The sequence below is a fragment of the Nomascus leucogenys genome, chromosome 2 (genome assembly GCF_006542625.1).
Source record: "Nomascus leucogenys isolate Asia chromosome 2, Asia_NLE_v1, whole genome shotgun sequence".
NCBI classification, from domain to species: domain Eukaryota; kingdom Metazoa; phylum Chordata; class Mammalia; order Primates; family Hylobatidae; genus Nomascus; species Nomascus leucogenys.
In genome coordinates this window covers 902,252-919,133 of record NC_044382.1, presented here as the reverse complement: position 1 = coordinate 919,133, position 16,882 = coordinate 902,252, and the positions used below count along the sequence as shown (strand labels likewise).

The 16,882-nt window shown below is 40.6% G+C and overlaps 1 protein-coding gene across 2 annotated transcripts in view; it reads left to right on the top strand.

Moving 5' to 3' along the window:
• CNOT6 (CCR4-NOT transcription complex subunit 6) overlaps positions 1-4,800 on the top strand; it is a 91,133-nt gene extending 86,333 nt beyond the window's left edge. For both annotated transcript variants that reach the window (XM_030824179.1, XM_030824185.1), the window contains one exon: positions 874-4,800. In XM_030824179.1, the coding sequence (XP_030680039.1) occupies positions 874-1,086 (213 nt within the window). In that variant the 3' untranslated portion in view covers positions 1,087-4,800. The remainder of the gene's footprint in view (positions 1-873) is intronic.
• Positions 4,801-16,882: the final 12,082 nt, after the last annotated feature.

Here is a 16,882-nt window from a genome sequence, read left to right as displayed (position 1 = left end):
TTCCTTTCAGATTCTTCGGGAGACATTGAAGAGAAGGCATGGGTAGCAGCCAAAGAGTGGGAAAGCTTAGCGTTTTCTTTATCCTTCTGTTGCTGATACGGTGGCGGGAAGAAGACACTTGAATATGCTTCACTACATTTGGCCAAGAGCATGTAGAGGAGAGGAGCAGAACCATCAGATGGGAACAGTTTATTAGATGCCATGGCGGGGTGCTGCTGAGAGAAAAGGGGGTCAGGTAGAGACAGCCCTGCCCTCGTGGAGCTGAGGTGTGATGAGAGAGGCAAGTCTCAACCACACAAATGAGTAGATAATTACAACTTGAGATGGCCATTAGCAAGGGAAGTGAATCCGTGGTGGGAGGTAGGGCAGTAAGTAGGTAGGAGCAGGATTCAGGAAGGTCTTTGGAAAGCAACTGAACCTGACATTGAAAGATCGAGAAGGAATTGACCTCATAACAAGTAGAAGAAAGGAAAGAGCTGGCGTGGGGCGGGGGGTGTCCTGGGGCAGGAAAGAACTTGGTACCTATAGGTTCCCCTCACAACCTCAGCCCTTTCTCATTCCAAAGGCTAGTGTGGCAGCAGGGAAAGTGGCACAAATTAGGTTAGGCTAGGAAAGAGAAGCAGAGGCTGCATCTTGAAAGGCCTTTTAGGTCTTGTTAAAGATCCAGATAAGAAGAATGCTTCATTCTTCTAGATTTGACATTTTGCAAGGGGACCACTTGGTGTATGTAGTACAGACCTCATCCTACAAGCTAGTAAGTTTCACTTGTTTTGTTCTGTTCACCAAACATGACAGTAAAGACATGTCTTGAAAGCACTGAGGATTTTAGTGTTGTCTTATATGGTGCTTATCTTTTTTTCTGTTGTTTTTCAGGGTATAATCGACTACATTTTCTATTCTAAACCTCAGCTGAACACCTTAGGCATCCTGGGCCCTCTGGACCACCACTGGCTGGTTGAGAATAACATCAGTGGCTGCCCGCACCCCCTCATCCCCTCTGACCACTTCTCACTTTTTGCACAACTGGAGCTCTTACTGCCTTTCCTGCCCCAAGTCAACGGCATCCACCTTCCTGGCAGGAGGTAGTCAAGCACCTTCAGAGGACAGCCTTGATTCACTTGTAAACTTGTGAAAATCTGAACATAGGGGAGTGAGGTATGGCCACTGAGGATTTTTGTTTGCTGAAGAATGATTTGGATTTTCAATCTGATTATTTGATAAGGATATAGTATGAAAGCCAGGTGCTAGCAACAGACAAATTCTGAGCCCAATATGCTTTATACTGCTAGACAGGGATTGGTGTGTTTGCACCTATCTTTAATTTGTTATAAGAAATTTTCCTATTTCTTCTATCCAATATAATATTTTCATGCCTTGAAATAGGAAAATGTTTGAACAGCGTATTCTCTTTGCACAGAAATCTGTAGCACTACTTTTTTGAGGCCAGTAGTAACATCCAGAGACCATTCTTCCATACTTTACTCCCTCCTTTTTCAGACTTGTTTGTAAAATATAGAATCTGAATTTAGCCTTTATGATTGTATATGATCCACAGAAGACCTGATTTATGAAATTTTGTACTAAAAAAAAATCATTTGGAAATGATTGTATTGTAAACTAAGGCTAAATTTTTTTTTAAAACCTGTTTCATGTGTTATAAAGGCCAGCTTGTAAAAGAAGCTGCAACAGACTTTCTCTGCTCATGATTTGCACTCTTAGGGTTTTGTTAGCCCTTTTGTACTACTTTATTTTTAAATTGAGAACATGGTTCTTTACATAGAAATCTGCTTCAACCTTAGGATGTTTTCAGACCAGAGGCAACTTATTCATGAATTTTTATGAAAACTATCTACTAGGACAGATAAGCTGAACAGTGATGATCTGTAGCCATTTATGGACTGAATGTAATGGTTGATATATGTACATTCTGATATTTTTAAATCTTTAACTTTTTTAAGTTAAAAAACTACAGCTGCTTAGGTACAGCTTCTTAACTCTTTTTGAGACACTTCCTGTCCTATCTCCACTGTGCCTGCCTAAATTTGTTCTCACCAAGCACTGCCTGTGCATGCAGAGAAAATCTGTGCATCCTCTTTTATATTTTAAAAATACTGTTTAACATTTGTGAGAATTTTATGAAAATGCTTTTGTATGAGCTGTGGCTTTTTCCCATTGTGAAGCATTGAATATCACATTTTGGAACATGTTATAGGGTGAGTCCCTGGATCTTTGCTCACCAGATCCAAGCACTGCTTCTCAGTGTCATTGCAGTGTGCTGCTTGTCACCCAGAATACTACTATCATGTGAATTCTTTTTGTTGTCAGTGTATTCCTTAGTCTTTTTGTTGTTGTTGTTGTTGTTTTAATCATTCCTTTTTTAAGAAGTAATTTTCCATTTATGAAGCAGTATGAATTAGATGTATTTTCAAAACAGGTCCCTAAGACAATTCTTTAGATCATTTTTTAATATGTCAAGCAAGAGAAAAATTACATCATACCGTCTATTTTGCCCGTAGTGCCATTTAGAGATGAAAACCAGCTTTAACTTCGCAAAGTGAACGTGTACATGGTCTGTTCTCGTTTATTCATTCTTCTCTCAAAAGTCAAATGAATTCAGAGGGAGCTTGGTCAAACTGCTTTTGTTTCAACTGCAGGCAGGGGAGCAAAAGGACGCCATTGGAGCAATGGGAAAAAAAATATTGACTCTTACTAACAATTTTTATACAGAGAATGAGTCATTTTGGAAATGATTCTTTTTTTTTTTTCCTTTTAGAAAACTCTCCAAAAGGTTTTGATGTTGAATCTTTGTCTTGGACCTGTTTTTTCCTTTGAGGGTTTTTTGTTTTTTCTAGGATTTCATAGTGATGTTTTGGTTTTGTTTTTTGCTTTTTGTTTAAGTTGTGCTGACACCAAACACATCCATTTATTATCAGTACATTGGAAAGCTGGTATTGATGTAGAACCAGTGCATAACTTTCTATGGGGTTTTGTTATTGGTTTTTTTGTAAAGTGTGAATAAAAGGTATGTTTACTCGTTTTTCCTGAACACTGTGCATCATGACAATTTCCAGTGAAGGTGAGCTGGAGCTGGTTGGACTCATGAGACTGAGGAAGCAGCTTTTCCTACGATCTGCATTATGTGATCACAGGTCCAGAGAGCTTCATGGAAGCGGGAGAGGAGGAGCACTTACTCATTTCGTATTTGTTAACGGAGGATGTCATCTTTTCATAGATGCTGGAACTAGAGTGCACTTGTTAGATGCTAAAGGTTTGAGCTTTACACAAAATGTATTCATCTGTATTATTGTCTACAATATATTTGAATTTGGGGCAGCATATTAAGATATAATGGCCTGTTATGTCTTGAAAATACTTGTTTTGCCTCTTCCAGGCATACTGCATTCTGTGGATCAGTTTGAACAGCTTCTCCACCTTATTTGGACAGCGATAAATTGAACCAAGAGTGTAGATTTACAAGTGTAACCTTCAGAAGAGGAAGAAATATTTGGGGTCTGTACAGTCACACCAAAATAGGCTATGATGCTTTTGTCAAGAAAGGTTTCATGTTTTAGATACTTTCTGTGTCCTAAATAATTTTCAATCATCTATACTCCCTAAAATGCAATAAAAACTAGTATGTTTTCACGGTGTATATTTTTTTTTCAAAAATTCTGTAACAAATATATTTAATGTGTTGCCATAATGTAATTTCAGTGTTTTTGCTGGCTAAATCCATTTTAGAAATGTTTTACAAAAAGTTTAGGGCATGTTTTCTGTTTTAAAGATCAGAAGTTTGAGGGCACTCAAGTCCTTGTTGCAAATCTCTTGAAGTACAGCTTTACCATATTGGTGGCAATTATTTATACTTTGAGAATTTAAATATTGTTCGTCAGATTAACTTATGGCATAATTTAAGCTAAAGTTGTAGAAATGAATTGTTGAGTGCAACTTTAATAGTCCCAAAGATAGGCAGAGAACATCTCCAAAAATGTGGGGGTTTTTTGTGCGTGTGTGTGTGTGTGTGTGTTTTTAATATGATTTAGTGACAACCAGGAAAACTTACTTGGGGTTATTAGCACTTTCAAACTTAGGGACATTATTAAATTGGATGGAATGCACTTCTAAATGTTTAAATTAAAATTTCAAAGCTCTTTTGAGATTCAAGTTCTCAATAATAGTATTCAAGTTTTAGATTTTCACTTTGTACTATTTAAATTTATGGAACTAGTTTCCATACTGACTTCTAAGGTTTTGAGGTCATATATAAGGACTAAAGCCAAGCTAGGCAAAACAATTACAGCATTGTTTTTAATAAAGCTATCCGAATATCCGGTACAAATGTTTCAGATAATTCCAAGAACTCCTTTAGCAGATGTTCTTCACCATTCATAAACAGTATTTTAAGATGTTCACTTTGCTCTTCTTTTTGGTTACATAAATTTTAATAACTGGTATGTTGAAGTAGTGTTTAAAATATCTAGTCTTTATTCACAGTACATTATATTGTGTAATGCACTGGACTAACTCTTGTTTACCATTCATGTAACAAAACCCAGCACATTATCTGCACTATAAGCGCAAAGAATGTCACATCCGCCCAGGCAGCTCTTTGATGAGGGTGATGGGAACTGAATAAACCATATGGACTGGCGGTAACAAGGGCTTTTACTGTTCTGTTCAGTGGAACCTTCTTGGTCAAACTGTAATTAGCTAGTATTATATTTATATACAGGGTCTTTTTTCTTTACCGATGTATTTTCCTACTCATAGCCAACCAATAAATTCAGTATCTGTTTCAAATATTTTAGAAGTGTAATTTGTATAGCTGTAGTACTGAGGTTTGAGGAAAAATAAATGTTAATCAGCAGACCACGTATTTAAAATTCTGCATCTTCTGGCACAGGGTTGTAACTCACACTTCCAAAGGGAAGAGTGCAGGGGGACAGGGCCATGATATGGGGAAATGGTGTAAACTGATGTATTTCTTTATTGGCTGTTATTCTGTATGACACTCATATCTTTGCCAAAGTTCAATTTTATATTTAGGCAACTGATGGTCCTTCTGCATTTAGGATTTTCGTTGTTCTTACCTTATACCTCATGATATAAGAAATGGGCTCATGTGTCTTCCGTCTTTTGGAAGGAGGTTGACATATTTTAAATAAATGCTTTTAAATACAGTAGCAAACATTGTGTTGGGGTTATAATAATTCATTAAATGTTTTGCTCGTTGCCTGTATTTTGTTGTATATGTAAACTCTAAAAACGTGTGACTTCCTAAGTCTTCAGATGTCAGCTTACAATTGAGAAAACATCACGAGTTCCTTTGCGTTTAGAAACTACTTCTATAGCAGACGTAAATTTTTATGTACACGTGGGAAAAAATCATTCAAAATCTGGACAGTTTAGATAAAATGAATATTTGCTTTCATCTCCAGTTTTTAAAGTAGGCATGTTCTACTTAATCCTTAATACAGTGATGCACATTAGGGGGATGTATTCTGAGAAATGCATCCGTAGGTGATTTTGCCATTGTGTGAACATCAGATTGTATTTACACAAACCTAAATGGTGTAGCCTATTACACATCTAGGCTGTGTGCTTAGCCTGTTGCTCCTAGGCCAGAAACCTGTACAGCATGTTACTGTATTGAACACTGTAAGCAGTTGTAAGACAGTGGTAAATATTTGTGTATCTAAACATGGAAAAGAGAGTAGACCGGGCGTGGTGGCTCACGTCTGTAATCCCAGCACTTTGGGAGGCTGAGGCGGGCAGATCACGAGGTCAGGAGATCAAGACCATCCTGGCTAACACGGTGAAACCCTGTCTCTACTGAAAATACAAAAAATTAGCCGGGTGAGGTGGCGGGCGCCTGTAGACCCAGCTACTCAGGAGGCTGAGGCAGGAGAATGGCCTGAACTCTGGAGGCGGAGCTTGCAGTGAGCCGAGATCGCACCATTGCACTCCAGCCTGGGCGACAGCGAGACTCTGTCTCAAAAAAAAAAAAGTAAAAATGCAGTATAAAAAATGGTATGTCTGAGGCTGGGCACAGTGGCTGACGCCTGTAATCTTGTTCTGGGAGGCCAAGGTGGGCGGATCACTTGAGGCCAGGAGTTCAAGACTAGACTGGGCATCATGGCAAAACCCCCATCTCTATAAAACAGAAAAATTAGCTGGGCATGGTGACACACGTGTGGTCCCAGCTACTTAAGAGGCTGAGGTGGGAGAATTGCTTGAGCCCAGGAGGTGGAGGTTTCAGTGAGGAGATTGTGCCACTACACTCCAGCCTCAGTGACAAAGTGAGACTCTCAAAAAAAAAAAAAAAAAGATATCTGAATAGGCATCTCTATTATATCTTACGGACCATCCTCATATATGTGGTCTATCTTTGACCAAAATGTCATTATGCACAGTGCATGACTGTATGTAGTTTTACCTCTATAATAAGTTTTTGTTCCTCCATGTAATTGTCAAAAAATAAGTATAAGAAAGTTAATAGGTTGAGTGTAGTGGCTCATGCCTATAATTCCAGCACTTTCGGAGGCCAAGGTGGGTGGATCAGTTGAGCCCAGAGGTTCAAGACCAGCCTGGGCAATATGGCAAAACCCCACCTCTACAAAAAATTCAAAAATTAGCCGGGCATGGTTGTGCGTGCCTATTGTTCCAGCCACTTGGGAAGCTGAGACAGGAGGATCGCTTGAGCCCAGGAGGCTAAGGTTGCAGTGGGCCCAGATGGCACCACTGCACTCCAGCCTGGGTGACAGAGCAAGACCCTATCTTAAACAAAAAAGCTAATGAAGTATGTGCCATGTTACTTGATAAATTCCAATTAATGTTCTTTAAAGGGACAAGTACCTAAAGAAACATGAACTGAAATATATTTAGAATAAAGTTTTTAGGTTTTAGATAACAAGATAACAATGTTACATATACCAAGAGTTCCCTTTTTAGACTATTATTTAGGTATTCAAATTGATTCTAAAATAAGCTTTTGGCCGGGCGCGGTGGCTCATGCCTGTAATCCCAGCACTTTGGGAGGCTGAGGCGGGTGGATCACGAGGTCAGGAGATCGAGACCATCCTGGCTAACACGGTGAAACCCCATCTGTACTAAAAAATACAAAAAATTAGCAGGGCGTAGTGGCGGGCGCCTGTAGTCCCAGCTACTCGGGAGGCTGAGGCAGGAGAATGGGGTGAACCCAAGAGGCGGACGTTGCAGTGAGCCGAGATCGTGCCACAGCACTCCAGCCTGGGTGACAGAGCGAGACTCTGTCTCAAAATAATAATAAGCTTTTACACATATTATAAAGATAATTTTAACATAATGAGTGGTTATATATTAGAAGAACTTATAGAAGATAATTTTCTACTAGAATTTTAGGATAATTTGAGAAATGGTTTTGTAAGTAAATTTCCCCTGAATAGTATTTTAAATAGATGGTTATGTAAATGAGCCTAACCAGCTAGTCTATAGCTAGGGGTTGGGAGGACTGCTGGATTGCAAAGGTTGAAAACCAGTTTCTACAGTTTTAGCACATTTAACATTTTTAATCAAATGAACAAGGAGATGTCCGTTTTCTCATTTTCTTTGAATCACAAACTTTAGATCACTGTAATCTACCCAAAAGCTATTAAATGAGTTTGGGTCTGTTACAAGAAACTTTGCTCTATCAAGTGCAAACTGAGGCAGGCTTCAAGAGCTTTAATTGCTGGATACCTTCCAGCTTACCAGCAAAGTGAATCTAAGCTGCTGGGCTTACAGAGTTACCCACTAGTAAGTTGCCTAAGCTTACCTAAAATTGAGAGATTTACAATTGTCAGACTCTGTGCTTAGTTTGGAAGTAAAGATTTATAGGCATAATCTTTGACTTCCAAGTTGTTTGTTGACCATAAATGTAGCGCATTGGATGCTGAAGATGTAATAGGTGTGGAGGAAGAAACGGGCCACTGGGAGGGCTGCTGTAGCAGCACTGTGCAGGATGCATGAAAAGGGGAGACGAATACTTGGTGTCAGACTAGTTAGCTGGTTTCTGGTGTGGTCCAGTTGACAGCTAAGCTGAGGAGAGCTTGCAGAGCAGTAAGCCTAGAAAGGAAAGAGAATTTTGAAATGTTTAGGAAAGGGAAATACTAATCTCAATTCCTGCCTCACGTGTGGATGAAAAGACGGATAAATGAGTTTTGTCCAGTCACTGCTTTCATTATGTAAACCCTGACTCAAAATCTATGTCTGCCACCAAGGCCCCCAGTTCTCCTTTACCCATCTGACAAAAGTATCTAGTTGAAGAATCTTGTTTCTCAAGCTGGATTTTACTTCATTCCCCATTGTCATTTATTCAGATTTTAGTCTGCAAGAGAAATCCATTGTGCCCCTACTAAACAGCTAGTAGTTCCAGAAAATGATAAAAGGTAGCATTTGATGCTAAATTAATTCTTTTAGCCTGTTTCCCTTCGGCTTTCTGTATTACTGAAAATAGTTTAAATGTAAAAAGACTGCCTTTCCAAGGTTGCTGGTAAGAGCAAGCATTGGGAGATATGGAAGTAGAGCAGCATACAAGCAGCGAAGGGAGGGATCCAAGAATTCTCAGCTCTGCGAAGCTCCCCTCATGCAAAGGACTCGCGCTGTGCGTTGTTCAGTGTGGTGGCCTCTAGCCATCTGTGGCTTTTGAGCATTTGAAATATGGCTGTTGTGACTGGTACTGAAAAATATTTTTTTCAGCAAAACAATGATTTTTATAGGATCACATGTTTATAGGATCACATTTATCTTTTAATTGTTGCATTGTGTAAGATAGAGAACCATTGCCTTGCTTGTTTGTATTACACATAAACACATTGCCAGATGATATCAAAGAATTGACTTCATTCTAACAGTATTTTACTACTAACCAAAGTAACATTATAGTGTGTTTATCTAAATGTTATATGCAGTTACTGTGCCTATGTAAATCCTAATTAGTAGTTAAAGTGAGATGTATGTTCGTATTTTTCTAGTTTAAAAAATATACACGGGGCCAGGCGCGGTGGCTCACGCCTGTAATCCCAGCACTTTGGGAGGCCGAGGCGGGCAGATCACGAGGTCAGGAGATAGAGACCATCCTGCCCAACATGGTGAAACCCTGTCTCTACTAAAAATACAAAAATTAGCCAGGCATAGTGGCGGGCACCTGTAGTCCCAGCTACTTGAGAGGCTGAGGCAAGAGAATCACGTGAACCTGAGAGGCAGAGGTTGCAGTGATCCAATACCATGCCAATGCACTCCAGACTGGCAACAGAGGGAATGTGTGTGTGTATATATATATGTATATATATATGTGTATATATGTATATATATGTCTGTGTGTATATATATACACATGTACACATATATAACACAAATATATATACATACAAATTATTAAATTTAAAATCAGTGGTGGCTCAAGCCTGTAATCCCAGCACTTTGGGAGGCCGAGGTGGGTGGATCTCCTGAGGTCAGCAGTTCAAGACCAGCCGGGCCAACATGGTGAAACCCCGTCTCTACTAAAAATACATAAATTAGCCAGGCATGCTGGCAGGCGCCTGTAATCCCAGCTACTCGGGAGGCTGAGGCAGGAGAATTGCTTGAACCAGGAGGCGGAGGTTGCAGTGAGCTGGGACCGTGCCACTGCACTCCAGCCTGGGCGACAAGAGCGAGACTCAAAAAAAAAAAAAAAAAAAGTTTAAAGACTACGTATTTGCTAATGATTATTTGCTGAATTGTGAAGGACTTTTAATGATTCATTGTTCTGTTGATTCCAATTTAAGATTCTTTTGCAACAAAAGGAATGCTAACGTATGCAATAATCTAAAGCAAAAAATGTCAGTCTGTGGTGCACATTTTTTCACCAATATCACACTGAATATGAATGAACTAAAGTTGAAGCTCCAAGGAAAGGAAAAACTTATTTGTGATGTTCACAGACAGGTACAAGAATTTATGTTGAAATTGAAACTTTATAATGCAAATCAAGAATATGGCTTTGACACATTTTCTAACATTTAAAATTTTAATTGTAATTTAACATTTTATAAATTGCAAAAACTACAAGTAAAATTTGAAGAACACTGTTGATACATAGATAAATTTAGAGTAGCTGCCAAGCGTGGTGGCTCACATCTGTAATCCCAGCACGTGGGGAGGCCAAGGCAGAAGGACTGCTCGAGGTTGGGAATTTAAGACCAGCCTGAGCAATACAGGGAGACCCTGTCTCAAAAAAATAAAATTTAGAGTTCTTTAAATTATGCATTACTCCTTTGAATTTGATGTTCATGTTCTAGAGTCAACGCAAGTATTCATGAGTACTTAGAGAGAAACAAATACTTTTACTACAGAGTTCAATAGATTCCTATGAAACAGAAATAGGTTTGTTGATATGGGTCCAAAAATTTTTTTTTAATGATTTTGGGGATTTGATTCAGTTACAGAGCAAGTATAATTGGTGCAACTTTGGTATGTGCATCAATTTTTAAGATTCAACTATATGATATTTATAGGAGATGCACTTTAGATGTAAAGGTTACAAATAGGCTGAGAGTACAAGGATGGAAGAAGATGCCATGCAAACAGGAACTATAAAAATTGGAGCTATACTAAGACAAAACAGACTAGGAAACAAAAAATGTTCCTAGAGATAAAGAAGGATGTATCTTCTAATGATAAACAACAGCAAACAACAAAGCCCCAAACTACAGGAAGCAAAAGCTGACAGAATGGAAGGGAGAAATGGACAATTCAGCAACAATAAATGGAAATTTCAGTACCTTTCTCTCCATAGAACAACTAGGCAGAAATCGGTGTTAATAGGAAACAACAACTGAACCTGATAGAGAAGTAAAACAATACCAGAATATACATTTCTCCCAGGTGTACATGGAATATTCTCTAGGACAGATCATATGGGATGCTATAAAACAAGCCATGATAAGCTCAGGATTGAAACCATACAAAATATATTATCCAATCAATGAAGTGAAACCAGGGAAGTTTGAAAATATTTTGAAATAAATGACAATATGCCAAAACATGGGAAGCAGTGAACGCAATACTTAAATTTATAAACACATTTTAAAAGAAGATTTTGGGGCCAGGCGCGGTGGTTCACACCTGTGATCCCAGCACTTTGGGAGGCCGAGGCAGGCAGATCATGAGGTCAGGAGATCGAGACCATCCTGGCTAACACGGTGAAACCCCGTCTCTACTAAAAATACGAAAAAAAATTAGCCGGGCATGGTGGCGGGCGCTTGTATTCCCAGCTACTTGGGAGGCTGAGGCAGGAGTCCCAGCTACCCAGGAGAACGAGCTTGCAGTGAGCTGAGATCACACCACTGCACTCCAGCCTGGGCGACAGAGCAAGACTCCATCTCAAAAAAAAAAAAAAAAAGATCTTAAATCTTTTCAACTTAAGACACTGGAAAACAGTAAACCAAACCCAAAGCAAGCAGAAAGAAGGAAGTAATTAGAACTGCAGAAAATCATGAAATACAGAATAGAAAAACAAGAGGGCTAGGCATGGTAGCTCACACCTATAATCCCAGCACTTTGGGAGGCCAACACAGGCGGATCACGAGGTCAGGAGCTGGAGACCAGCCTGGGCAACATGGTGAAACCCTGTCTCTACTAAAAATAGAAAAATTAACTGGTTGTGGTGGTGCACGCCTGTAGTCCCAGCTACTCAGGAAGCTGAGGCAGGAGAATTGCTTGAACCCAGGAGGCAGAGGTTGCAGTGAGCCGAGATTGCGCCACTGCACTCCATCCTGGCGAGAGAGGGACACTTTGTCTCAAAAAAAACAAAACAAAACAGTAGAGAATCAAAGACTGATTGTTTGGAAAGATCAGCAAAATTGATGAGCCTTTAAAGAGACTGAACATAAAAAACTACTTGAATTACTAAAATCAGGAATGAAAAGGAGACATTACTACCAACTTTTATAGAATAAAAAGGATTATTATGGAATGCTGTGGACAATTGTATGCCAGTGAATTAGACAATGTAGATGGCATGGATAGATTCCTAGAGAGACACTACCAAAACTGACTCAAGAAGAAATAGAAAATCTGAATAGATGCACAACAATAAAGAGATTGAATTAGTAATGAAAAAACTACAAAATGAAAAACGTAGGCCCTGATAGCTTCACTGGTGAATCCTGTCAAGTATTTAAGTTGATACCAATTCCTCACAAACTTCAAAAAGTAGAAGAGGAAACGCTTTTTAACTCATTCTATGAGGTCAGTATTACCCTGATATCAAAACCAGACAAAGGTATCTCAAAGAAAACTACATACCAATCACTTTTAAATATAGATCCAAAAGTCCTCAAAAACATACTAGCAAAATAGGATTCAGCAATATATATAAAAAAGGATTTTGCACCATGACTAAGTGGGATTTATCCAATTAATGTAATGTATCAGTTGAACAAAGGACAAAAGCACAGGATCATTTGACAAAACCTACTCTCCAAAAACAAACAAAAATGAGAACTTCCTCAATCTGGTAAGAGGCATTTACAAAGAACCTACAGTTAATATGATATGTAATGATGAAAGACTAAGGCTTTCCCCCAAGAAAGCATGGAATTCATTTTCTTGGATTGAAGGATAATATTAAGATGGCAATACTCCCTAAATTGATCTACAGATTCAATGCAGTCTCTGTCAGAATCCCAGCTGACTTTTTGTTTGTTGGAGAAATTGACAATCTCATCTTTAAAGTCATATGGACATCCAAGGGACCTCCAAAATAGCCAAACAGTCTTGAAGAAAGTCAAAGTTGGAGGACTAAAACATCCTGATTTTAAAACTAATTACAAAGCTACAGTAATCAAGACAGTGTGGTTCTAGCATAAGGATAGCATACTGGTCAATAGAATTGAATTTAAAGCCCAAGAAATAAACCTTTACATTTCTGGTCAATTGATTTGTGACAAATGTGCCAAGATATCTCAATAGGGGAAAGTGTAGCATCTTCAATGAATAGTGCTGGGACAGCTGAATTCAGGCGTATTTTGGAGATATTGTGAGCTTTGTTTCTGGCCACTGCAGTAAAGCAAGTCGTTAACTTTTTGGTTTCTCAGTGCATGTAAAAGCTGTTTACACGATAGTATAGTCTATTCAGTATGCAATAGCATTATGTCTTAAGGAACATGCCTTAATTTTAAGATACTTGATCGCCTAAAAATCTGAGCCTTCAGTGAGTCATCATCGTTTTGCTGGTAGAAGATCTTGTTTCAGCGTTGATGGCTGCTGACTGATCAGGGTGGTGGTTGCAGAAAGTTGGGGTGGCTGTGGCAATTTCTTAAAATAAGACAATGAAGTTTGCAGCATTGACGCTTCCTTTCACAAAAGATTTCTCTGTATGTTGCATGCAATGCTGTTTGATAGAATTTTACCCACAGTAGACCTTTTTTCAAAATTGGAGTTAATCCCCTCAAAACCGGCTGCTGCTTTATCAACTAAATTTATGTACTCTTCTAAAACTACATCCTACGGGGTCATTTCAGTGAGGTTCACAGCCTCTTCACCAGGAGGAGATTCCATCTCAATAAACCACTTTCTTTGCTCATCCATAAGAAGTAACTCCTCACCTGTTCAAGTTTTATCATGGGGTTGTGGCAATTCAGTCACATCTTCAGTCAGGCTTCACTTTTAATTCAAGTTCTCTTGTTATTTCTACCACATCTGCAGTTGCTACCTGAAGCCTTGAACCCCTCGGTTATCCATTAGGCTGGAATCAACTTCTTCGAAACTCCTGTTAATGCTGGGGTGTTTTTTGAGGGGAAGGGTAGGACAGGTGCTTGCTTTGTCACCCAGAGAAGGAGTCTCACTCTGTCACCCAGGCTAGAGTGCAGTGGCTCAATCACAGCTCGCTGCAGCCTCGACTTTCTGGGCTCAAGCATCCCTCTCACCTAAGCCTCCCAAGTAGCTGGGACACAGACATGCACCACCACACCCCGCTAATTTTTAAAATTTTCTGTAGAGACAAAGACCTTGTTGCCCAGGGTGATCTTGAACTCCTGGGCTCAAGGGATCCTCCTGCCTTGAACTCCCAAAGGGCTGGGATTAGCCACCATGCCAGCCATGAAAAAAAAAAGCTGGGTGCAGTGGCTCACACCTATAGTAGCAGCTACTTGGGAGGCTGAGGTGGGAGGATCGCTTGAGCCCAAGAGTTCAAGGCTGCAGTGAGCTGTGATCGCATCACGACACTCCAGCCTGGGTGACAGAGTGAGACTTCACGTCTAAAAATATCAGGCATTTACAATTATACTTCCAAGTGTGATCTTGAGCTGTAAGGTCTTACTCTTACATACTCTTAACATCATCAGCATCTTCTTTTAACTTTGCCGGAAATCTGACTTCGATGACACTAACCTAATTATGCATCTGAGTTATCACAGAAGATGCACAGAACGGCCTCAGTATAGCAATACCACCAGTAAGAGAAGTCTAAAATTATTGTCACAGTTCCTCTTTTCCTCGGGGTGGACCCATCCCAGGGTGTAGAATTCAATTACTACATTTTTACATTACTTAGAATAGTTTCTTGGTGGTTAGGCCCCCTTAGAAACCAAGTTAAGTTTCTTTCTTTTCCTAACTTCAATTTTTAGAGGCTGCTTTAAAGGATTTGTGTTTGGTCTTTTGTGGCAATATAAAATATTTTTAAAATAGTAACCATTTTAAAACATGTCATCCTTGGGCTGGGCGCCATGGGTCATGCCTGTAGTCCCAGCACTTTGGGCATGGCATTCTTGCCTTTGAGGGGTCGACTTCAGTTGTCTTATACGTCCCTGCTGAAGCATGTACACCTTTTCCCTGTGATATACAGACCCTGGGTCTGGGAGTTGACGGTGTGGGGGATGCACCGCCTCAAGGCCATCCGAGACATAGCTTCTGTTTTTAAGTCCCCATTAAATGTTTCTTTGTGAGAAACTGGACTTGTCAGACTCTTTTTGACCCCTTAGCTCCCTTGGTCTTTGGGGGCAGGTCTGCATACACTTGCTCACTGAAGAAGAGTAGGTTTGGGACCAGCACCTCCAGGATTCTATTGGTCTCTCTTCCAGGAATCTACAGGAGGAAGGAAGCTAGACGTTGCATCTGGTCTTGGAACTTCAACTGGTGTTCGCAGTTTCCCTTTTTGACTAAGCACTTTGCTTTCCCCCCATTGTTTTCCTGGAAAGATTCCAGGGGTGGAGGGTAGCAGGGCCGTCTTGGGATGGGGTCCTTGGTCTAGTACCACACAGAGCCACAGCCCACCCACCGTCAGTTCCAACAAGCTCCTGTAGCCTACCATGTCCCCATAATGATTTATCTGGATGTTTTAATCCAGTTAGTTAAGGAATTGTTAGCAGACAACCTGCAAAAAGCCTGGATATGTAACACGGGGAGGTGGGCCTGGGGTCATGTTGAGGTCGGTGTCCCCATGGCCTTGTGATTCTCACTCTTGGTTCACTGTTGTCCAGACCAAAGCCTTCCCCACCCCATGAAGATTCACAACCCTTCATGACCTTGGGGGCAATGCGTTGATAAGATTTCATGGAATCTGGATCCAGGTGGCATATTCCCTGTTGTGGTTTGACTGTGAACTCATCAAAATGGCTAAAATTTTTGTTTTATTGTATTATTTATGTATTTTGAGATGGGGTATCTCTCTGCTGACTAGGCTGGAGTGCAGTGGTACAGTCACGGCTCACTGCAGCCTGACCTCTCTCGCTCAAGTGAACCTCAGCCTCCGAGTAGCTGGGATTACAGGCACATGCAACCATGCCCGGATAACTTTGGTACTTTTTTTTTAGACGAAGTCTTGCTCTGTCACCAGCCTGGAGTGCAGTGACACGACCTTGGTTCACTGCAACCTCTGCCTCCGCAGTTCAAGTGATTCTCCTGCCTCTGCCTCCCGACTAGCTGGGACTACAGGTGCGTGCCACCACACCCAGCTAATTTTTATATTTTTGGTAGAGACGAGGTTTCACCATGTTGGCCAGGATGGTCTCGATCTCTTGACATCGTGACCCGCCCTCCTCAGCCTCCCAAAGTGCTGGGATTACAGGTGTGAGCCACCGCACTGGCCAATTTTTGTATTTTTTGTAGAGATAGAGTTTCCTCATGTTGCCCAGGCCAGTTTCAAACTCCTGGACTCAAGTGATCCACCTGCCTTGGCTTCTCAAAGTTCTAGGGTTACAGGCGTGTGCCACCGTGCCCAACCAAAAATTTTTTTAACTCTTGTGTGGACATTCATGATGGGGGGAAGCCCTGCTCAAGCAACCTGAGGCAGAGTTATTTATCCCAGCAAGGAAGTTGACTGGGAGGCTTCCCCTGAAACGGACACCGACGTCTGGGTTCCCTGGGCACCTTCCCACCAACACTAGGATCAGTTGACAAAAGGTGGTCTCTCTGGTAGAGTAGAAGGAATCAAAGCCACTAGGTTATTTGAACAAAACCAGCAGAAACCTCAGGGAAAACAAGCCCAACAGCGGATTTCCTGAAGCCCTCATTCCTCCCCCATTCCGAGCAAGAAATCTACAATATAGAGGGAAAAAAGAAAAACTTTCAAATCTTAGCAACAAATGGCTTTGGTGCGTTTGCCTTCTTGCCAGTCTTCAAGGAGTAGATAATTTTTATGCTTCATAAACAGTTACAGAGCACAACAGGAAGAAAGACCTGCCAGTTTTGTTTCCAAATCCAGTTTACCTCTGATACTGGCCCCATCTCTGTCACCTTTCGCTGCTGGCTCTATGCCACCTGCAGACTCTCGCACCCTCTCTCTCCCTCTCTCACACAGCACCCCTCCCCTCACAAAATCTGGGACTTGGCACCCTCGGTCCCCCACAGGGATCAGCATTTGGGTGAGAAAATACCAGGCTCCAGC